The 24,494-nt window shown below is 43.0% G+C and overlaps 2 protein-coding genes across 3 annotated transcripts; one reads left to right on the plus strand and one right to left on the minus strand.

Annotated features, from left to right (window-relative positions):
- Nucleotides 1-205: 205 nt before the first annotated feature.
- LOC138956417 (uncharacterized) lies at nucleotides 206-5,489 on the minus strand. Its single transcript, XM_070327779.1, has 4 exons — nucleotides 3,364-5,489; nucleotides 1,765-2,004; nucleotides 991-1,173; nucleotides 206-241 (listed from the first exon to the last, which is right to left on the minus strand). The coding sequence occupies exons 1-4, from the start codon at nucleotides 5,185-5,187 to the stop codon at nucleotides 206-208; spliced, it is 2,283 nt and encodes a 760-aa protein (XP_070183880.1). The 5' UTR covers nucleotides 5,188-5,489.
- Nucleotides 5,490-11,943: 6,454 nt separating this feature from the next.
- On the plus strand, nucleotides 11,944-23,729 carry LOC138956418 (uncharacterized). Of its 2 annotated transcripts, XM_070327780.1 has the most exons (4): nucleotides 11,944-12,304; nucleotides 16,285-16,407; nucleotides 22,550-22,684; nucleotides 23,063-23,729. In XM_070327780.1, the coding sequence occupies exons 1-4, from the start codon at nucleotides 12,254-12,256 to the stop codon at nucleotides 23,702-23,704; spliced, it is 951 nt and encodes a 316-aa protein (XP_070183881.1). In that variant the 5' UTR covers nucleotides 11,944-12,253; the 3' UTR covers nucleotides 23,705-23,729. The 2 variants fall into 2 exon arrangements, with proteins under 2 accessions (XP_070183881.1, XP_070183882.1); XM_070327781.1 differs by lacking the exon at nucleotides 16,285-16,407 and having other exon boundaries at nucleotides 11,945-12,304.
- Nucleotides 23,730-24,494: the final 765 nt, after the last annotated feature.

Consider the following 24,494-nt stretch of genomic DNA (forward strand, 5'->3'; position numbering starts at 1 on the left):
ACCGCGGCACGAGTCCCCAAACGACCTCCAGCGCCCGGTGAGAAACTTTACAATCAGGAGACACTTCTTCTCCTGTCGATAGTCTGCAAAGCTCTGCTGTCTAATCTATCTACAAACGTGACCTCAGTCAATACTCTTCTCTGATTGGTCACATCCCACACGTCACTATACCGCATTGCGTCAACGACATCTCACCGTGCGGTGTCTACTCGAAGTTCGTGGCCCATGAAACTTTGTACACCTGCGTCACATAACTCCAATATACACTATGTGCAAATCCGTTTGTCACATTACCCCCTCCTCCCAGAAAAAAAATGACCGACCGAGGTTATTTTTTCTTTAGGATAACAGGTAAAAGAGGGTAACTACTTCACTGAACTGCAATCTTCCAACCAGTTTCCCCTAGGGAACAGACTGGTCATGATTTGAACGTGACAACAAATCGGCAAACACGTTCCGTGTTCCCGGTATCGGTTCAACTGTGAACCTGTACTCTTGCAACGAGAGTGACCATCGCAAAACTCTCGCGTTCTTGAAACGACACGTTTGAATGTACGCCAGTGGTTTGTGATCTGTCTGCAAGACGAAGACCACTCCCCATAGGAACTTGGAGAACTTTGCAACAGCCCACACAATTGCCAGACACTCCCTTTCAATCGTGCTGTATCTGGTTTCCCGTGGCAACAACTTCTTGCTTGCAAAGGCAACTGGGTGAAGTGTACCTTCAAAGTCCTGCAGCAAAGTCGCGCCCAAACCAACTCCACTGGCATCAGTCCGGAGAACAAAAGACTGGTCCAGTTTTGGCAATTGTAAAACTGGGAACTCAGAAAAGATCTGCTTCATACTTGCTAAAGCAGTCTCACATGCAGGCGTCCACTGGGTGGTTCGACCACTCGAATCTTTGACGAGATCTGAGATCGGTGCTGTGAGAGTTGCGAATCCCGCCACATACCTCCGATAGAAGCTCAACAATCCCAACAGAGATCGAACCTGCTTCTTGGTGGTAGGAGTAGGAATCGCCAGAATCTTCTGGATCTTCTCCTCCTGTGGACGAAGCATTCCCTCTCCCACAACATGACCCAAGAACTCAAGACTGCGACAACCTGTCGAAATCTTGGACGGTTTTGCAGTGAGGTTGAACTGTGACAGTTTCTGTAGAACTCCCCGTACATGCTTTAAATGGGCAGAAAATGAGCAACTGTGCACCAAAATGTCGTCAAAGAAGTTCATGCTGGAGACTTCCTGAAGCCTCAACATTCGCATCATACGAGCGAACACTGCTGGAGCCGAAACAAGGCCAAAAGGCATTCTGATCCATTGGTACAAACCCATGTGCGTAGCAAACGCTGTTTTATGCCTGTCAACGGGGTTTACAACAATCTGCCAGTACCCCTTTGTGAGATCAATGCGAGTGAAGTACGAACAATGAGCAAGCCTCGTAAAGAGTTCATCAACATCTGGGATTGGTTCTGCGTCAAACACAGTTACCTTGTTCAAAGCTCTGTAGTCAATGCAAAATCGACAAGCACCATCTTTCTTTTTTACCAAAACAACAGGAGCTGAGTATGCAGATTTGGACTTCTCAATCACTCCCAAGTCGATCATAGTCTGCAATTCTCTTTCAACCACTTCCTTCGAAGCGAATGGTAAATCATATGCACGTCGTCGTACTGGCACATTAGTGATCAAATCGACATCAAGAAAAAGATCTCCATTGAACGAACCTGGCAAAGTCGTCAAAATCTGAGCAAACTCAGAAAATACCTCATGCAGACTCGATTTCTGCACCTCTGAGAGACCTTTGTCAAAGTCTATAGACGATATGTCTTCATCTTTCATGGAAGACGACATGGGAGCCGGCAAGGTAGGTAACGAAGTAAAATCATCTTCTTCTTGTACCACAGCAATGGTATCACCTACAATCAATGGAGGTTTCTCCGGTCCGTAGACTGGTAGAACAGTCTTCTTTGCTTTTTCATGGAACTTATCAGAGACTGTCTCAACCTTGAAAGTCGTGATAGTGTTCCAAGAAACACACTTTCCCCCTGACACTGACGTATCACACTCTTGCTTTGTCTCAACAGCACTCATGCCTCGTCGCAAATACTGTTTCAACATGTTAGCGTGAAAGATCTTTGAACGACCTCTCACCAGGATCTTGTAATCCGGATGCAAGCATTCCTGAACTTGGTATGGACCAGACCATGTCATCATTAGTTTGTTGGTATTTGTAGGCAGTAAGACTAACACCTCGTCCCCAACATCAAAAGTACGCTGCCTCGCACGTTGATCAAAGTATTTCTTCCCTCTTTTGGAAGATTCTGCTGAATTTTGTTTTGCTAACTCACACGTTTCTGCAATGATGTTCTTTAGTTCAAATAGATATGCATAGATGGGTTTTGCCTCAGCATCATCAGCATTCGGACCTTGAGTCCACGAATCTGCTATCAAAGAAATGGGACCTTTCGGCGAACGACCAAACATGAGCTCAAAAGGGCTAAACCCTGTACTTTCAGATGGAAGCTCTCTGCATGCAAACAGTAACGCTGGCAAATAGCGATGCCATGCCTTCGGCTGCGTATGGACAACTTTCCGCAACATCGCTTTCAGAGTTCCATGAAATCTCTCTACAGTCCCATTCGCCTGTGGATGATATGGCGAAGTTCGCACAGCACGCGTACCGCACAACGCATGAAACTGTTTCATGAGTTCAGAGTTGAACTGCGAACCCTGATCAGACAAAATCTCTTTTGGAAAACCCAACCTTGCGAAGATGGACAAAAGAGCTTCAGCCACAGCTACTGACGTGATTTCCTTCATAGGAACAGCCTCCGGAAATCTTGTAGCCAAATCAATCAAGGTTAGAATGTATCTATGGCCTTCTTCAGAGGGTGGAGAAAGTGGACCCACAAGGTCAATGGCAACTCTCTCAAACGGAGTTGATATCTGTGGCATGGTCACCAGTGGGACAGGGTACACCTTCCCTTTCGACACTGTCTTCTGACAAATATCACAGCTTTTCACATACCTAGTTACGTCAGCCGAAACACCTGGCCAGAAAAACTTGGCAAGAATTCTCGTCAACGTTCTCCGAATGCCACAATGTCCCGCCAGTAACTGGTCATGTGCAGTCACCATCACAGATGAACGTAAGTTCTCTGGAACCACCACCTGACAAAAAACTTTGTCTTTAGCTTGGTATTGCCTGTACAAAATACCATTTTCTTTGTAGAAAGAATATGTCGCCGTTCCTACAGACTTCAATTCTCCACTCACTGCAAGTGAGAAACAACCCTTTAGACTGCAATCTTCAGTCTGGAACCGAATGAGTTCATCACGTGACACAGCCATATCCTCAATTACCTCTACCAAAGGCTTCTGAGGGAGATCTCGTCTCTTTGCCTGCGCTCGAGTAGTCACAGCTGCGACCCTCTCCAGAATAGGAGAACACTCTGTCACCTTTTCCGAAATCCCCGGAATGTTCCCTATGATCAAGTCTGCGACAGGATCCTCCAGAATACAGCAAAGCAACTCTCCTGAATAGTAAGAGGACTGAACCATCACTTTCGCCTGGCGATATGTATGTATCTCTCCGCCAAACGTCTTACAGGCGACGCTACCCCCCACAAACTGGTCTTTTGCCACTAACCGACTGCGTACTCCACATATCGTGGCACCCGTGTCACGGAGTACTGAACACGCAACGTTGTTGACACAACCGTGATCAAGATTCAGACTTCCCACAGCCTGAGTAACTGAACAACCAATGTCTGCGACAACAGCATTTGCTGACTGTTTGTTTGCCAAAAATTTAGCTGTTGGACACTCTCTCTTGTCATGGGCTCCCAGACCACAATTCGGGCACGGGTTTTTACTGTCCCGCACTGGACACCGGTATGCCCAATGTCCTTTTTCATGACACAAGTTACAATAATCTCCGCTCCGGGACAAACCACCTCTACGACCACCAGTACGATTGCGTCTACTTCCACGAGGATAGTATGTATCACCTTGTGACTGTGCCTGAGCATCAGACGTACCTCTGCCATAGCTCCAGTTACCTTGTCTACGACCAGCAAAACTAGACCCAAACCTCCGCGACTGCGGACCACCTCTACGATTATTGCTTTGTGAAAAAGCAGCTGCAGCGTACTCTTCGTGACTACAAGAACCTGCAGAAAAAATGGTGGGTCCAGACTTCCGTGACAAGTTTTTCCCAGGTCTCGCTAAGCGATAGCTTTCGGCAGCTTTGACCATTTCATCCAAAGTAACTAGACCTCGTTCTCGAATGAAAGTTGCTAAGTCAGCTGATACACTTTCCAGGAATTGTTCTCCCAGAAACAAGTTCACTAGACCATCAACATCTGTGGTTATGTCAGATAGCGCAACCCAACGATCAAACAATCGTCGTAACTCAATCCCAAAAGTTTGGAACGGTTCCTTTTCACTTGGACGGATATTTCGGAGCTTTTGTCTAAATGTCTCAGACGTGCACTGAAATTTCTTCAGCAAGTTTTCTTTCAAACATTGGTATGTTAGTTCACCAGCAGCAGCAAGGCTATGGTATAGGTTTAATGCATTGCCCTCTAAAAGAGCAGACAAGTACGTGATCCATCTTGTCTCTTCCCATCCCAGAGATTTTGCATGAGTTTCAAATCGGAACAAGTATGAGTCTATATCATCTTGCTGTTCCCTGAATGCAGGGAGCCTGGGGTAAACAGGGCGAGCACCTACGTTAGTGTGAGAATCCCGACCATTTTGTGGTGCACGCGAACCAGCACCAATTTCAGCCTGCCTAATCTCAAGTTCTCTTTGTTTTAACTGGTGTTCTCTTTCCTCCCTTTCTTTTAGCAACTCTCTATCTCTTTCTCTTTCTTCCCTTTCCAGTTCTTTCTGTCTTCGACTTTCTTCAATTTGTGCATCTTCCCTTTCTTTTTGTCGATCAAATTCTTTTTGTCTTCGACTTTCTTCCATTTCTAATGCTTTTTGTCTTTCTTCCCTTTCTTTTTCTTTTTGTCTTTCTTCCATTTCTAATGCTTTTTGTCTTTCATCTTTTTCTCGTTTTCTCTCCAAACGATCAAAACTCTCTTTCACGTATTTCTCACGTTTATCTGCAGCCAGACCCAAAGTCTCTGCCTGTTTAACGAACTTTTCAAACAACGCATCATAATCATCTTCGCTCTCCATTGTGTAAGTTTTGAACTTTCAAAATCACACCAAAATATGACCAAGTTTAGAGAAACAACAAATTTGAAAAAGTTTCAAAGAATAATGCAAGTTCAAGCAATCTACTTGAAATCTGTCAAGTACCACAAAAAATCTTTCACCCGATACAATAGTCAACACAAGACTATATCCAAACACGTTTTGGCGTAAATCTCACGCAAAAATATCCAACAATTTTAATTAAAGTCAAATATTCAGTCAATGAAGTCAAAACGAATCTTCAAACATATATACAAGTACAAACAAAACAACAACCCCAAACCACAAATAGTAGAAAAAATTCAAAGTTCAAAGATGCAAACACAAGTAAATACTTAAGACTAATCAACAATCTAAATACTAAATCAGAAAATCCAACCAAAAATAAGTAAAGTCTAACTAAAGGAAACGCAGTTGGAAGCAAAATAAAAACAAAGTTCCAACAAAAAATTTATGAAGTGAAACACTCCATACTAAACTAGAAAAAAAAATTCAAAGTTTTAAATAAGAGCTTAAAATAACAATATTATACAACTACTAATAAGATTAACTTAATTTAGATCAACAAGACAACAAAAAATGTAGTTGGAGGCAAATAAAACAAATTCCAAAAAAAAATATTAAAGTGACACAATCACCAAACAGCAGACTAAATTAAACCACAAAAAAAATTCAAAGTACCTAATCTACTACCATAGCAAATAACAAATCAAAAATAAACTAAAACTTAAACTAATTAAAGTCTATATCAAAATATCACAACTAATTACCTTAATTATTTACAACAAACTTACAAAACCAACAAACAGAATCAATAAACCTAATCAATCACACTAACAAACAAAAAAATTCAAAATCAAATCATAAAATTTCAAAGTACAAAAGAACAAAATTAATCACAGTTAAACAACTTAACAAAGGCAAAGGGCAATAAACAACAGATAGATCCCTATTCCAAAGCAGAAAGAAAAAAAAATTTACCAAATATTTTACAAAATTGAAAGCACAGAAAAGAGCAAGGAAAGAGAAATGAAAGACCCCACAGGTAGAAAAATGAAGCTAATCCCTCAGTGCTTAGAACTGTACAGTAAGCACTACCGTAAAACTGGAGACGGTAACAGTACAAAACAAGACATGAACGACACAACTATTCAATCTGAAAAATCTCTGTCTGCGTGACCCACTGCCAAAAAGTTCTGAAAACCCAACACAGGGGACAAAATTAAATGTAGTAAAGCCGGGAAACAACTACAAATTTTTAACTAACACAGAGTTATCGGGGTCACCAAATGTTACGGCTGGAATTTCGGTGTGTATGTCTGTATGTATGTATATCTACTCCTATCAAAAATTGTGCATGCTACTCTCTGTTTACTATCTAGCCTTCACACACACACACACACACAACAACACTCCAACCAGGCACAAAGACAAGAACACAGTATAGCCCTTTGCCCCTGCACCTCTATTAGAATGTTCAATAACACAACATAAACATATTATTATACATCCATTCTACAGATCACTTTCGCTCAACATGAAAGTTCTATTTCTGTTAACACACAGAAATCTAACTGCACAAAATTACATACATATTACTTTGTCATGCAGTCTACAGTTCACGTGCACACACGTGTAACACTTTAGGCTTTGTTCCGTGAAAGCCCGTCTGTCTCAAAACACACGAAGTCATTGCCTCAAGCAATACTTCTGTCAATATTCACTTCTGTTACACACAGATGACAAAAACCACGACGCTCGACGTCTCATGGTTATTCACTCGGGAAACGTATCTCTGTACAGCTATCACGCTGGTTAATTGCTCTCAGTCGTACTCACAATATACAGTGGCACGCACTGCTTCACCCCACCCACACAACTGTCTCGTGTGGTGGAATGGGACGGGGTTCCCGTTTTGCAGCGCTTCACGCTGTCTTCCCTTCTGCGTTCCCACAGCTCACGGCTGGAGCGTGAGGGTAGAACCTCCCGTCTGTTCCCCAAACTTCCGCGACCCCTCTCGGCCCGGGATGCTAAAATACACAAGTTTAAACTACCATAAGTCTCCATACTTGAATAAACTTTTCTGACATTCTTTATCACTACCGTCAACTAACTTATGCGGTTACAGTATATACACCCGCTAACTCATAAGCGACTTCCTTTCCGAAAAACATGTAAACATTCCCTTTTCAACAATGGCTGACATCAACTCACGCTTTTCAGCCAATTCACACATGACTCTCCCGGTCATTTCTCAAGTCAATATTTCCGAGCAAAATAATATCTCCGAGTAAAATATCAATTCAATAAATACCTGTAAACACAGCAATTGAATCCACCGATTCAATACCGGCACGAGTCTCCAAACGACCTCTAGCGCCCGGTGAGAAACTTTACCCAGTAAGAGACCCGTCTTCTCTTGTCGATGGTCTGCAAAGCTCTGCTGTCTAATCTATCTACAAACGTGACCTCAGTCAATACTCTTCTCTGATTGGTCACATCCCACACGTCACTATACCGCATTGCGTCAACGACATCTCACCGTGCGGTGTCTACTCGAAGTTCGTGGCCCATGAAACTTTGTACACCTGCGTCACATAACTCCAATATACACTACTAGAGGAATACCCGGCTTCGCCGGGGTGAATCGCGAGACAGAGACAGACAGCGTGGTGGTTCATCACAATCACCTCTGCAAGCGAAGTCCTGTCAAACGGGATTGAGAATTTTAGAGCTTATTTCTTAGCCCTATATTATCTGTTGTGGCTTCTCAAATGCCAGAACATACAGACAGACAAAAGCCGCTAGACCCCATCACAAACAGAACTCTATAATACATAGGTTTTTGCCTACACACACACACAAACACACACACACGCAAGGGAAGCGTTCTGGACAGCGCAGTGACATTCTAAAAATAGTCACTCTCAGAAACGGGAATTTGGGGTGAACGGCGCGACAGAGACAGACAGCGTGGCGGTTCACCACAATCACCTTTGAAAGGCGAAGTCCTGTCAAACGGGATTGAGAATTTTAGAGCTTATTTCTTAGCCCTATATTATCTGCTGTGGCTTCTCACATGCCAGAACATACAGACAGACAAAAGCCGCTAGACCCCATCACAAACAGAACTCTATAATACATAGGTTTTTGCCTACACACACACACAAACACACACACACGCAAGGGAAGCGTTCTGGACAGCGCAGTGACATTCTAAAAATAGTCACTCTCAGAAACGGGAATTTGGGGTGAACGGCGCGACAGAGACAGACAGCGTGGCGGTTCACCACAATCACCTTTGAAAGGCGAAGTCCTGTCAAACGGGATTGAGAATTTTAGAGCTTATTTCTTAGCCCTATATTATCTGCTGTGGCTTCTCACATGCCAGAACATACAGACAGACAAAAGCCGCTAGACCCCATCACAAACAGAACTCTATAATACATAGGTTTTTGCCTACACACACACACAAACACACACACACACACAGAGAAGCCGTATATATATATGCATATCTGTATCTATAAATATATAGAGATAGGTGAGAGTGTATTTTTCGCGTGGCTATAAATTGATTCGAGCTTTTCACTTTGACAGTAAGAACAACTTACGGGTGCAAGGGAAGCGTTCTGGACAGCGCAGTGACATTCTAAAAATAAATAGTAACTTACAACTGAACGGGAAAGCCACACGAAGGAAGGGAGATAAACGCCAAACACTGGAGAAGATAAGGAAGAGTTACTTATAATGGTGAAATGAACACAAAAACGAACATGAGTTTAGCGCTGCGCGCTGAGAGCACGTGTTGAAATATCTCATCGATGATATTGTGTCCGGGGTGTAGCTGAATACGGTGTCCAAATTTGAAAAAGAACCACCGAGAACTTTGGCGTTGTGATGTGGTGTAGCGGCTATGGTGTGTCGGTATGGGGGCCCGGGTAAGCTGAGGTGGAACCAAAATAGCTGAGGTGGAACCAAAATCGGTTCCGCGCTGCGCGCTGAGAGCACGTGTTGAAATATCTCATCGACCAGGTTGTGTCCAGGGTGTACCTGAATATGATCACCAAATTTGAAACAGATCCATCGAGAACCTTGGCCGCGCATCGCGCACAGACAGACAGACACACAGACAGACACTAGTCGTATATATATATAGATAGATGTGCAAATCCGTTTGTCACATCCTCAAACCAAAAAGGTTATTGACACATTGCTATGAATTTTAAAGCATTCTGCGACAAACCTTCCGAGACATATTTGAATATCTTTGTCCATAAATATTTCACTTGGTTTATAATTAATATAATCTACATCAATATTAGTCACGTCTTTTTATATTTAGTCAAGTTATGACTAAATATTTTAACATCGAGGGGGAATCGAAACGAGGGTGTGGTGTATGTGTGTCTGTCTGTGCGTGTGTGTGTGTGTGTGTGTGTGTGTGTAGAGCGATTCAGACTAAACTACTAGACCGATCTTTATGAAATTTGACATGAGAGTTCCTGGGTATGAAATCCCCGAACGTTTTTTTCATTTTTTTGATAAATGTCTTTGATGACGTCATATCCGGCTTTTCGTGAAAGTTGAGGCGGCACTGTCACGCCCTCATTTTTCAACCAAATTGGTTGAAATTTTGGTCAAGTAATCTTCGACGAAGCCCGGGGTTCGGTATTGCATTTCAGCTTGGTGGCTTAAAAATTAATTAATGACTTTGGTCATTAAAAATCTGAAAATTGTAAAAAAAAATAAAAATTTATAAAACGATCCAAATTTACGTTTATCTTATTCTCCATCATTTGCTGATTCCAAAAACATATAAATATGTTATATTCGGATTAAAAACAAGCTCTGAAAATTAAATATATAAAAATTATTATCAAAATTAAATTGTCCAAATCAATTTAAAAACACTTTCATCTTATTCCTTGTCGGTTCCTGATTCCAAAAACATATACATATGGTATGTTTAGATTAAAAACACGCTCAGAAAGTTAAAACGAAGAGAGGTACAGAAAAGCGTGCTATCCTTCTTAGCGCAACTACTACCCCGCTCTTCTTGTCAATTTCACTGCCTTTGCCGTGAGCGGTGGACTGACGATGCTACGAGTATACGGTCTTGCTGAAAAATGGCATTGCGTTCACTTTCATTCAGTGAGTTCGACAGCTACTTGACTAAATATTGTATTTTCGCCTTACGCGACTTGTTTAAACTTTTCTCTACTTTCATGGAATTTTACGCATTCATCCAGAATGTATGTGTGTGTGTGTGTGTGTGAGTGTGTGTGTGTGTGTGTGTGTGTGTATGTGTGTGTGTGTTTGTGTGAGTGTGTGTGTGAGTGTGTGTGTGTGTGTGCTTGTGTATGTGTGCGTGAGTATGTGTGTGTGAGTGTGTGTGTGTGTGTGTGTGTGAGTGTGTGTGTGTTTGTGTGTGTGTGTGTATGTGTATGTGTGTGTGTGCGTGTGTATGTATGTATGTGTGTGTGTATGTATGTATGTATGTATGTGTGTGTGTATGTATGTATGTATGTGTGTATGTATGTATGTATGTATGTATGTATGTGTGTATGTATGTATGTATGTGTGTGTGTATGTGTGTGTGTTGGGGGCGTGTGTTATAAATTGACACCCTAAAAATGTCCCCTCCACCTCCACAGTCTTTCAAGAACGCCCTGGTTGCTGGTTAAGCCCGCTACTAACTGCACTCACACACACACAACGCAAGGTACGGAACCACTGATAAGTTCGAGTCATCCCCACCATTTCTGTCTCACACCTTCCTCAGAACACTCCCCCCCCCCCAACCACCAACCCCTCATTTACAGCAGCACCATAACCAGATAGCGCTCGCGACCCGGACGTGTGTTGGTGCGAGACGTCACGAGGACTAGGGTGCACGTATCATGTACCCTCGTTTAAAGGGGTAGGATTGATCTGACTTGTTGGAGGAATTGCAGGCAAAGTTGACGAATCTGAAGAATCTAGACGCACACGGCTCGAAAACGCACCACACGTATGTGCTTAGATTAAAGTGAGTGAATGTGCTTCAGACCGCTACTTTTCTTTGGAGTTGGAAACACACAATAATTGTGTCCAAAACGCCGCCTGGCGTCAAGATGGCCAAGTCACAAACACAACCAGGGAAAGTCACTCCGTGGAAGGTAGCCCACAAACACAAACAGGGAAAGTCACTCCGTGGAAGGTATCCCACAAACACAAACAGGGGACGTCACTCCGTGGAAGGTAGCCCACAAAGACAAACAGGGGAAGTCACTCCGTGGAAGGTAGCCCACAAAGACAAACAGGGGAAGTCACTCCGTGGAAGGTAGCCCACACACACAAACAGGGGAAGTCACTCTGTGGAAGGTAGCCCACAAAGACAAACAGGGGAAGTCACTCTGTGGAAGGTAGCCCACACAGACAAACAGGGGAAGTCACTCTGTGGAAGGTAGCCCACACAGACAACTCAGTGTGTGCCTATTTTACGACAGTGTATCAGACATCTTGATTGTCTGAAGGGAGTGCTGTCCCCCCGCTCCGTACAGTGTTTGTAACGCGGCCTGTTGGGAGCGATCTGAGGCTCTTTTTTTCTTCTGAGGTTTTATCCCTTTAACTGTCTGTCTCTTTGTGCGGCCATTGCTGTCAGAGCTCAGTGTGTGTCTGTACATGCCTAGAGACGTGTTACAGGCTGTGTGTAAAGTGTTCATAGCTCTTCTCTTGGGATCGTTACAGCTCAGAGCTCAGTGTCGGTACTATTTTTGCGACTGAAAAGTTCCGAACGCTCTAATGTACGAGTATACAACAACAACAACAACAACAACAACAACAACAACAACAACAACAACAACAACAACAACCAACAACCAACAACCAACGCAAAGCATTGCGACACGTTTTATTCTCCAACTGAACAATTCCTTCTCGTCATTTCATTCAAACTTTTTCTGTCTGAATTTTCGTCAATTTGTTTTAATTGATATCCTTAGTTTTTTGTCAGATTAATTTTGTAACGTGGTGTTACTGTTTCAGGTGAGGCAAGACGAGAACAATGGCGAGCCAGCAGTCAGGTAGCGGGGCCATTCCGAAGACACCACGCCAGGTAGGCCGCTGTCACCGTCTTGTATTGTCCATAGTGTTTACCATTGTTTTGTTTTGTCGATCAATTGTATTGTATTGTCCACATTATATTATACTGTCCAAATTATATTATATTTTCCACATTATATTGTACTGTCCAAATTATATTGTATCGTCCAAATTATATTGTACTGTCCAAATTATATTTTACTGGCCGCATTGTACTGTCCAAATTAGATATTTATTTTTGTTATTGTCCATTGCATTGTATTGTCCATGCATACCTATCATTGTATTGTCCAAAACATTGTATTCTTTCTTTCTTTATTTGGTGTTTAACGTCGTTTTCAACCACGAAGGTTATATCGCGACGGGAACATTGTATTGCCCATGCATAACTATCATTGTATTGTCCATAATATTGTGTAGTCTATTGTATTGTATTGTCCATAACATTTTGTTGCCCATAGCATTGTATTGTTAATAGCATTGTGTTGTCCATTGTCAAGTAAGATGTTTGGTGGCTTGTTGGCAGACTAGCGTTTGTGTTGGTCCGAGGGGACCACACTGTCGTTTGTTTCATCGTTATTGCCTACTGCTGAAGGGCGTGGTTGATAAAACTGTAAGGCCGCGGTTGATAATAATGCAACAAAATGCGATAACTATGCTCCCCGAGGATCAACACAAAAATGCAAATGATACTGAATGCAATGCAGTTTGGACGTATGTGTTGTAGTTTACATAGACCGGACTGAACAGTGTAGACATACAGCACGTACATTCTCACGACAACAGGGGACACTGAACAGTGTAGACATACAGCACGTACATTCTCACGACAACAGGGGACACTGAACAGTGTAGACATAGAGCACGTACATTCTCAAGACAACAAGGGGTCACTGAACAGTGTAGACATACAGCACGTACATTCTCACGACAACAGGGGACACTGAGCAGTGTAGACATACATCGCGTACATTCTCACGACAACAGGGGACACTAAACAGTGTACATATACAGCACGTACGTTCTCACGACAACAGGGGACACTGAACAAAGTAGACATAGAGCACGTACATTCTCACGACAACAGGGGACACTGAACAGTGTAGACATACATCACGTACATTCTCACGACAACAGGGGACACTGAACAGTGTAGACATACAGCACGTACATTCTCACGACAACAGGGGACACTGAACAGTGTAGACATACATCACGTACATTCTCACGACAACAGGGGACACTGAACAGTGTAGACATACAGCACGTACATTCTCACTACAACAGGGGACACTGAACAGTGTAGACATACAGCACGTACATTCTCACGACAACAGAGGACACTGAACAGTGTAGACATAGAGCACGTACATTCTCACGACAACAGGGGACACTGAACAGTGTAGACATACCGCAACAGGGGACACTGAACAAAGTAGACATAGAGCACGTACATTCTCACGACAACAGGGGACACTGAACAGTGTAGACATACAGCACGTACATTCTCACGACAACAGGGGACACTGAACAGTGTAGACATACAGCACGTACATTCTCACGACAACAGGGGACACTAAACAGTGTACATATACAGCACGTACGTTCTCACGACAACAGGGGACACTGAACAGTGTAGACATACAGCACGTACATTCAGTCTTACGACAACAGGGGACACTAAACAGTGTAGACATACAGCACGTACATTCTCACGACAACAGGGGACACTGAACAGTGTAGACATACAGCACGTACATTCTCACGACAACAGGGGACACTGAACAGTGTAGACATACAGCACGTACATTCTCACGACAACAGGTGACACTGAACAGTGTAGGTAGACATAGAGCACGTACATTCTCACGACAACAGGGGACACTGAACAGTGTAGGTAGACATTGAGCACGTACATTCTCACGACAACAGGGGACACTGAACAGTGTAGACATACAGCACGTACATTCTCACGACAACAGGGGACACTGAACAGTGTAGACATACATCACGTACATGCTCACGACAACAGAGGACACTGAACAGTGTAGACATACATCACGTACATTCTCACGACAACAGGGGACACTGAACAGTGTAGACATACAGCACGTACATTCTTACGACAACAGGGGACACTAAACAGTGTACATATACAGCACGTACGTTCTCACGACAACAGGGGACACTGAACAGTGTAGACATACATTACGTACATTCTCACGACAACAGGGGACACTGAACAGTGTAGACATACAGCACGTACATTCTCACGACAACAGGGGACACTGAACAGTGTAGACATACAGTCACGTACATTCTCACGACAACAGGGGACACTGAACAGTGTAGACATACAGCACGTACATTCTCACGACAACAGGGGACACTGAACAGTGTAGACATACAGCACGTACATTCTCACGACAACAGGGGACACTGAACAGTGTAGACATACATCACGTACATTCTCACGACAACAGGGGACACGGAACAGTGTAGACATACATCACGTACATTCTCACGACAACAGGGGACACTGAACAGGGCAGACAATCATACATCACGTACATTCTCACGACAACAGGGGACACTGAACAGTGTAGACATACAGTCACGTACATTCTCACGACAACAGAGGACACTGAACAGTGTATACATCACATACATTCTCACGACAACAGGGGACACTGAACAGTGTATACATCACATACATTCTCACGACAACAGAGGACACTGAACAGTGTATACATCACATACATTCTCATGACAACAGGGGACACTGGACAGGGCAGACATACATCACGTACATTCTCACGACAACAGGGGACACTGAACAGTGTAGACATACATCACGTACATTCTCACGACAACAGGGGACACTGGACAGTGTAGACATACAGCACGTACATTCTCACGACAACAGGGGACACTGAACGGTGTAAACATACATCACGTCTCACGACAACAGGGGACACTGGACAGTGTAGACATACAGCACGTACATTCTCACGACAACAGAGGACAATGAACAGTGTAGACATACAGCACGTACATTCTCACGACAACTGGGGACTGGGTGGCCGAGTGGTAACGCACTTGCGCTCGGAAGCGAGAGGTTGCGTGTTCAGGCCTGGGTCAGGCCGCAATTTTCTCCCCCCTTTCCTAACCTAGGTGGTGGGTTCAAGTGCTAGTCTTTCGGATGAGACGAAAAACCGAGGTCCCTTCGTGTACACTACATTGGGGTGTGCACGTTAAAGATCCCACGATTGACAAAAGGGTCTTTCCTGGCAAAATTGTATAGGCATAGATAAAAATGTCCATCAAATACCCGTGGGACTTGGAATAAAGTTAAAAAAAAATTCCATCTCACACGGCATTAAGTCTCAGGAAGCAGGAAAAAAAAAATATGGGTAGCGCCGTATGTATGGCAGCTCGCTTTCCCCGGGGAGAAAGCAGCCCGAATTTCCATGAGGGTAACCTCACTGGACTGTAAATCTTATCCAATCCAATCCAATCCGACACTGAACAGTGCAGACATACATCACGTACATTCTCACGACAACAGGGGACACTGAACAGTGTAGACATACAGCACGTACATTCTCACGACAACAGAGGACACTGAACAGTGTAGACATACATCACGTACATTCTCACGACAACAGAGGACACTGAACAGTGTAGACATACAGCACGTACATTCTCACGACAACAGGGGACACGGAACAGTGAAGACATACAGCACGTACATTCCCAAGACAACAGAGGACACTGAACAGTGTAGACATACAGCACGTACATTCTCACGACAACAGAGGACACTGAACAGTGAAGACATACAGCACGTACATTCTCACCACAACAGGGGACACTGAACAGGGCAGACATACATCACGTACATTCTCATGACAACAGGGGACACTGAACAGGGCAGACATACAGCACGTACATTCTCACGACAACAGGGGACACCCGCATTGTACGTTGCAGACGTGCTGCCAGTGCAGCAGGGAATCACGGTGCATCAGGCAAGGGGGGTGTGACTGCCGTGCGAACTGTACCCGCTGTACCAACTGTGCTGCTCAGGGCTGTACGAATCGCGCCGTTGATCTGGTACGTCTTGGGTAGCGGTGTACTCTCTCTCTCTCTCTCTCTCTCTCTCTCTCTCTCTCTCTCTCTCTCTCTCTCTCTCTCTCTCTCTCTCTCTCTCTCTCTCTCTCTCTCTCTCTCTCTCTCTCTCTCTCTCTCTCTCTCTCTCTGAACAGTGTATACATCACATACATTCTCACGACAACAGGGGACACTGAACAGGGCAGACTCTCTCTCTCTCTCTCTCTTTCTCTCTTTCTCTCTCTCTCTCTCTTTCTCTCTCTCTCTCTCTTTCTCTCTCTCTCTCTCTCTCTCTCTCTCTCTCTCTCTCTCTCTCTCTCTCTCTCTCTCTCTCTCTCTCTCTCTCCAATTGTTTGTAAATCTGCTATAGTAAATGTGTCAGCAAATGTGTCCGAGGGTATGGGTGAGGTAACCTTTTACGTTTAACTATTTTCACGATCCACACAATGCAACAGAAAAGTATGTTTGGTGTTCCAAATTTTATTCACTAAAATTACTAAATGAAAAGAGATCTTCGGTTTACTTCTAAAATGCAAAAATGTTTATCTTCAAACCAAAATCTAAAACAAATACAAAAACTATATTTGTTATCATCTAATTCTTAAAATACATCTTTTACAACTATATCTTCATAATACAATACCTATTTGATCATGCCACTTCAGTTTCTTTCAATGAATAATCTTCTCCATTATTCAAGATGACCAAATGATTCTTTGCATTCTATGACTATCTTATGTTGCCAATGAAAAAGTACTTATGAAACCAAAAAGTGCTTTAAATAATTATAACTGACTACTTTAAAAATAAAACAGCTAAGCCTAAAAACTCATTAAAATTAAAACAAATACCATTCACATACTTCAAATAATCTTTTGTCACTAATTCCTTTCTAAATTTCCTAAGACACAACATTCCTGAGAGTTCTAAAACACCGATCCCTGACTTCCTGACAATCAAAGGGAAAGTAATCCTGACATTCCATTTGTCAAGAACAAGCACAGTTCCTTCCCTTACACAAATCAGTAAGCCCCCAAAAGTACGTTGTAAAACGGGAAAGAATGAATAAGAATGAATACTTTCACAGATTTAAATGTTTAAAGGAGATTAAGACTTTTAACAAGATTTGACAAAAGAAGTGTTACAAGACATGCGGTTTTTAGAACCGTCTACAATTTTATCGCCACAAGTTGTAGGCACATTAAACAACAAACAATAACCAGCCAACCAACCCATCTCTGTCTGTCTATCTCTGTCTATCTCCGTCTGTCTATATGTCTGTCTATCTCTGTCTGTCTATCTCTGTCTGTCTATCTGTCTGTCTATCTCTGTCTGTCTATCTGTCTGTCTATCTCTGTCTGTCTATCTCTGTCTGTCTATATGTCTGTCTATCTCTGTCTGTCTATCTCTGTCTGTCTATCTCTGTCTGTCTATCTCTGTCTGTCTATCTGTCTGTCTATCTCTGTCTGTCTATCTCTGTCTGTCTATCTCTGTCTGTCTATCTCTGTCTGTCTATCTGTCTGTCTATCTCTGTCTGTCTATCTCTGTCTGTCTATCTCTGTCTGTCTATATGTCTGTCTATCTCTGTCTGTCTATCTCTGTCTGTCTATCTGTCTGTCTATCTCTGTCTGTCTATCTGTCTGTCTATCTCTGTCTGTCTATCTCTGTCTGTCTATCTCTGTCTGTCTATCTCTGTCTGTCTATCTGTCTGTCTATCTCTGTCTGTCTCTGTCTGTCTATCTCTGTCTGTCTCTGTCTGTCTATCTCTGTCTGTCTATCTCTGTCTGTCTATCTCTGTCTGTCTATCTCTGTCTGTCTATCTCTGTCTGTCTATCTCTGTCTGTCTATCTCTGTCTGTCTATCTCTGTCTGTCTATCTCTGTCTGTCTATCCGTATGTCTGTCTATCTCTATCTGTCTATCTATGTCTGTCTATCTCTGTCTGTCTATCTATGTCTGTCTATCTCTGTCTGTCTATTCTGTCTGTCTATTCTGTCTATCTATGTCTGTCTATCTCTGTCTGTCTATCTCTGTCTGTCTATCTCTGTCTGTCTATCTCTGTCTGTCTATCTGTCTGTCTATCTATGTCTGTCTATCTCTGTCTGTCTATCTCTGTCTGTCTATATGTCTGTCTATCTCTGTCTGTCTATCTCTGTCTGTCTATTTGTCTGTCTATCTCTGTCTGTCTATCTGTCTGTCTATCTCTGTATGTCTATCTGTGTCTGTCTTTCTCTGTCTGTCTATCTCTGTCTGTCTATCTGTCTGTCTATCTCTGTCTGTCTATCTCTGTCTGTCTATATCTGTCTGTCTCTGTCTGTCTATCTCTGTCTGTCTATCTCTGTCTGTCTATCTCTGTCTGTCTATCTCTGTCTGTCTATCTGTCTATCTCTGTCTGTCTATCTCTGTCTGTCTATCTCTGTCTGTCTATCTCTGTCTGTCTATCTCTGTCTGTCTATCTCTGTCTGTCTATCTCTGTCTGTCTATCTCTGTCTGTCTATCTCTGTCTGTCTATCTATGTCTGTCTATCTATGTCTGTCTATCTCTGTCTGTCTATCTCTGTCTGTCTATCTTTGTCTGTCTATCTGTCTATCTCTGTCTGTCTATCTCTGTCTGTCTATCTCTGTCTGTCTATCTCTGTCTGTCTATCTCTGTCTGTCTATCTCTGTCTGTCTATCTCTGTCTGTCTATCTCTGTCTGTCTATCCGTATCTCTGTCTATCTCTGTCTGTCTATCTCTGTCTGTCTATCTCTGTCTGTCTATCTCTGTCTGTCTATCTCTGTCTGTCTGTCTCTGTCTGTCTATCTCTGTCTGTCTATCTCTGTCTGTCTATCTCTGTCTGTCTATCTCTGTCTGTCTATCTCTGTCTGTCTATCTCTGTCTGTCTATCCGTATGTCTGTCTATCTCTGTCTGTCTATCTCTGTCTGTCTATCTCTGTCTGTCTATCTCTGTCTGTCTATCTCTGTCTGTCTATCTCTGCCTGTATATATGTCTGTCTATCTCTGCCTGTCTATATATGTCTGTCTATCTCTGTCTGTCTATCTCTGTCTGTCTATCTCTGTCTGTCTATCTCTGTCTGTCTATCTCTGTCTGTCTATCTCTGTCTGTCTATCTCTGTCTGTCTATATGTCTGTCTATCTCTGTCTGTCTATCTCTGTCTGTCTATCTCTGTCTGTCTATCTCTGTCTGTCTATCTCTGTCTGTCTATCTCTGTCTGTCTATCTCTGTCTGTCTATCTCTGTCTGTCTATCTCTGTCTGTCTATCTCTGTCTGTCTATCTCTGTCTGTCTATCTCTGTCTGTCTATCTCTGTCTGTCTATCTGTCTGTCTATCTCTGTCTGTCTGTCTCTGTCTGTCTATCTCTGTCTGTCTATCTCTGTCTGTCTATCTCTGTCTGTCTATCTCCGTCTGTCTATATGTCTGTCTATCTCTGTCTGTCTATCTCTGTCTGTCTATCTCTGTCTGTCTATCTCTGTCTGTCTATCTCTGTCTGTCTATCTCTGTCTGTCTATCTCTGTCTGTCTATCTCTGTCTGTCTATCTCTGTCTGTCTATATGTCTGTCTATCTCTGTCTGTCTATCTCTGTCTGTCTATCTCTGTCTGTCTATCTCTGTCTGTCTATCTCTGTCTGTCTATCTCTGTCTGTCTATCTCTGTCTGTCTATCTCTGTCTGTCTATCTCTGTCTGTCTATCTCTGTCTATCTAGCTCTGTCTGTCTATTTCTGTCTGTCTATATCTGCCTGTATGTCTGTCTATCTCTGTCTGTCTATCTCTGTCTGTCTATATATGTCTGTCTATCTCTGTCTGTCTATCTCTGTCTGTCTATCTCTGTCTGTCTATCTCTGTCTGTCTATCTCTGTCTGTCTATCTCTGTCTGTCTATCTCTGTCTGTCTATCTCTGTCTGTCTATCTCTGTCTGTCTGTATGTCTGTATGTCTCTGTCTGTCTGTCTCTATCTGTCTATCTCTGTCTGTCTATCTCTGTCTGTCTATCTCTGTCTGTCTATCTCTATCTGTCTATCTCTGTCTGTCTATCTCTGTCTGTCTATCCGTATGTCTGTCTATCTCTATCTGTCTATCTCTGTCTGTCTATCTCTGTCTGTCTATCTCTGTCTGTCTATCTCTGTCTGTCTATCCGTATGTCTGTCTATCTCTGTCTGTCTATCTCTGTCTGTCTATCTCTGTCTGTCTATCTCTGTCTGTCTATCTCTGTCTGTCTATCTCTGTCTGTCTATCTCTGTCTGTCTATCTCTGTCTGTCTATCTCTGTCTGTCTATCTCTGTCTGTCTATCCGTATGTCTGTCTATCTCTGTCTGTCTATCTCTATCTGTCTATCTCTGTCTGTCTACCTCTGTCTGTCTATCTCTGTCTGTCTATCTCTATCTGTCTATCTCTGTCTGTCTATCTCTGTCTGTCTATCCGTATGTCTGTCTATCTCTATCTGTCTATCTCTGTCTGTCTATCTCTGTCTGTCTATCTCTGTCTGTCTATCTCTGTCTGTCTATCTCTGTCTGTCTATCTCTGTCTGTCTGTCTCTGTCTGTCTATCTCTGTCTATCCGTATGTCTGTCTATCTCTATCTGTCTATTTATGTCTGTCTATCTCTGTCTGTCTATCTCTGTCTGTCTAGCTCTGTCTGTCTAGCTCTGTCTGTCTATCTCTGTCTGTCTATCTCTGTCTCTGTCTCTCCTGTCCCCCTCCCCTCCCCTCCCCCTCAGCTCCTACACGGCCAATCTAATCTGTCAATGTGTTGGGGGTCGTATACATGCATTGTCCGTTTCAGTGTCGATAAATGCAAATAGACTGAACATTCCTCATTGATGACGATCGCAACAGCCAAGTTGATGGTTGAGTGTTTGGGACCCCGCCACCTGCTTGATAAAGAGAAGAGATGTTCCGATCTCCCGGGTCACTTTATTTGCATACCTGCTTGCCCCCCACCCCCCTCCCCCATTTTGTGGCACAAAACCAGGTAAAAATGGTAAAGAGCCTGAAATCCATGTCGGTGAATTATAGAAACATGAAAATACCCAGCATGCATCCCACGACACAGAGTAGAGTATAATTATATGGCCGACGCAACATACGGCCAAGCACATACAATCCTCTTCGTGCAAAACCATGGGTGTACATGGGCGTTTTGGCCCACAAACGCACAGGAAAATGAAATAATGTTTGAACATTTTTTCTATGTACCATGTGAGGAAACACGTTCACATACTATTGCATGACAATATGGTGAGTCACACTATCTAAAACAACGCTATGACAGAAGTGACGGTCATATCATGCAAACCACTCATAATTATGAACAGCGCTATGACAGAAGTGACGGTCATATCATGCATACCACTCATAATTATGAACAGCGCTATGACAGAAGTGACGGTCATATCATGCACACAACTCATAACTATGAACAGCGCTGTGACAGAAGTGACGGTCGTATCATGCATACAACTCATAATTATGAACAGCGCTGTGAAAGAAGTGACGGTAATATCATGCATACAACTCATAATTATGAACAGCGCTGTGACAGAAGTGACGGTAATATCATGCACACAACTCATAATTATGAACAGCGCTGTGACAGAAGTGACGGTCATATCATGCATACAACTCATAATTATGAACATCGCTATGACAGAAATGACGGTCATATCATGCACACCACTCATAATTATGAACATCGCTATGACAGAAGTGACGGTCATATCATGCATACCATTCATAATTATGAACAGCGCTGTGACAGAAGTGACGGTCATATCATGCACACAACTCATAATTATGAACAGCGCTGTAACAGAAGTGACTGTAATATTATGCAAACCACACATATGAACATCGCTATGACAGACGTGACGGTAATATCATGCATAGTACATAATTATATGAACAGTGCTAGGACAGAAATGACAGTAATATCCTGATCATTACATATATGAACAGTGCTAGGACAGAAATGACAGTAATATCCTGATCATTACATATATGAACAGTGCTAGGACAGAAATGACAGTAATATCCTGATCATTACATATATGAACAGTGCTAGGACAGAAATGACGGTAATATCATGATCTTTACATATAATTATGAACAGTGCTATGACAGAAGTGACGGTTCTATCATGCACATCACACAGGGACCGGCTGTGGAATGTGCTCCGCCGTGCAGTACCTCTGGGTCACCGGGGAACCAGGCTGCCTCTCCTGCCCCGCCCTTGATGGCAAGATCACAGGAATCAGAGGACCAAGTGTTAAGGTTGTCAGACCATGAGGTAAATTCATCTCAGAAAAAAAACCACCCACGGAAACCTCATATTTTAAGACTTGAAGTTATGTTTCAAATGAATAAGGTGCATTATCATTAGTTTTACTCTTTTTGTGTTGTTGTTGTTGTTGTTGTTGTTGTTGTTGTTGTTGTTGTTGTTGTTGTTGTTGTTGTTGTTGTTGTTTTCCTTGTTTTTGTTTTTCATTTTGAATTTACATCATAGAGCAACAATTATCTGCTGTGTTCTAGGCAAATATTGTATGAACCACCAACCAGACATACGTCCCTATTTGGTGTCTGTATTTTCACTGTCTTCATAGTTGACGTAGGTTGTGAATGATACTAGAAGTGAGCAGACAGTACATCATCATGTCTTGGATTCCAGAGAGAGTTTCTCAACGCCTGGTTCCCTCACCTTGAGAGCGAATCATACATAATCCCCCCGGCTCACATGGACACTGTGCATGAGAGAATGGCATATACCGGAGAAAGTGAGAGAATCCAGGTACTGAAAACACAGCAACAAATAGACATAGATGAGAGTATAGAGGTCAGGGACACTGTCCGCATAGACAGAGTGCTGAAAAATGTCCACCACTGCATGAATCAGATAAAGGACAAGGCCGCAAGGGAAACAGAAATTATGGTAATTCTGACTCAAGCTAAACTTGGTGTATATGGTGCTGATACCCAAAGCATCTATACTGGTGCAGCCGCCAGGAACACGAACAGCGTCAAAGCAGAGCCGTTGAACCTGAAGGAGGACTTTGTTGACCTGATCGTCATACATCGCGAGCGTGGGATAATGATGGCGGCAATCATACCTCAGACAGAAGACGACCCCCTTGCAGTTCAAGAAGAACTAAAGAAGGCCGCTGCGTACCTGAAGCAAGCCAGAGATGTTGTGAGGCGCTCTGTTCTGGGTGACCTGGTCACACAGCCAGCCCTCCACCAGGCCATTGTCCTGCCCGACACAACGAGACGCTGTCTGCAGGAGGTGCTGGAAAACATGAGCGATGTAAGTTAACACTTGACCTACACTCGCTCACACACGCAAACACAGACGCACGCAGGAGAGAAATAGAGAGAGAGAGAGAGAGAGAGAGAGAGACAGAGAGAGAAATAGAGAGAGAGAGAGAGAGAGAGAGAGAGAGAGAGAGAGAGCTTTGTTCACCAACGTAAAGTAAGGGCCAGTTCATAGCGCTATGCTCTTAGTCCACACACTGTGTGCAGTGTCCGTCCGTATGTCCGATCAAAAAACTTAACGTTAAGATTATCTGGGATGATTTTGAAGCTAGACCTTTGAACATTTGCAGACTTCTGGTGTTTAATTATCTTCCGATTTGACCCCGATTTGATTGACCCTCGTCAAATGTTGGGGTCACAGCAGGGTCATGTTCGATTCATAAAAAATGTAACGTTGACCTTATCTCAGTTTTTGTTTAAGCTAGAGCTTTGAAGCTGTGAACACTGCACCGCCGACATCACCCTAGTTCGATTGACACTCGTAAAATGTTGGGGTCACAACGGGGTCATGCTCATCAACTTTTTAAGTTGAGTTTCTTTCAGATATTAAGGAAACAAAGCCTCCATATTTCCCACAATTGTAGGTGTGGTTTTTTTTTTATCAGCAGACATGACCAAAATGTAGCTTGTTTCGTAAATGTTCACAGTAATAGCATGGACATGTTTGCTGGACAAGATGATCACCACTGAACATATCTGGAATATTACAGGTCACACTTTTGATCAAATTTTTGTCGATTATTCTGATGCCAACGTTTCTCTGTAACATTTAATTTATGAAGCTGAAAGAG

Source organism: Littorina saxatilis, unplaced genomic scaffold (assembly GCF_037325665.1).
Source record: "Littorina saxatilis isolate snail1 unplaced genomic scaffold, US_GU_Lsax_2.0 scaffold_1120, whole genome shotgun sequence".
In the NCBI taxonomy this organism is placed as follows: Eukaryota; Metazoa; Mollusca; class Gastropoda; order Littorinimorpha; family Littorinidae; genus Littorina; species Littorina saxatilis.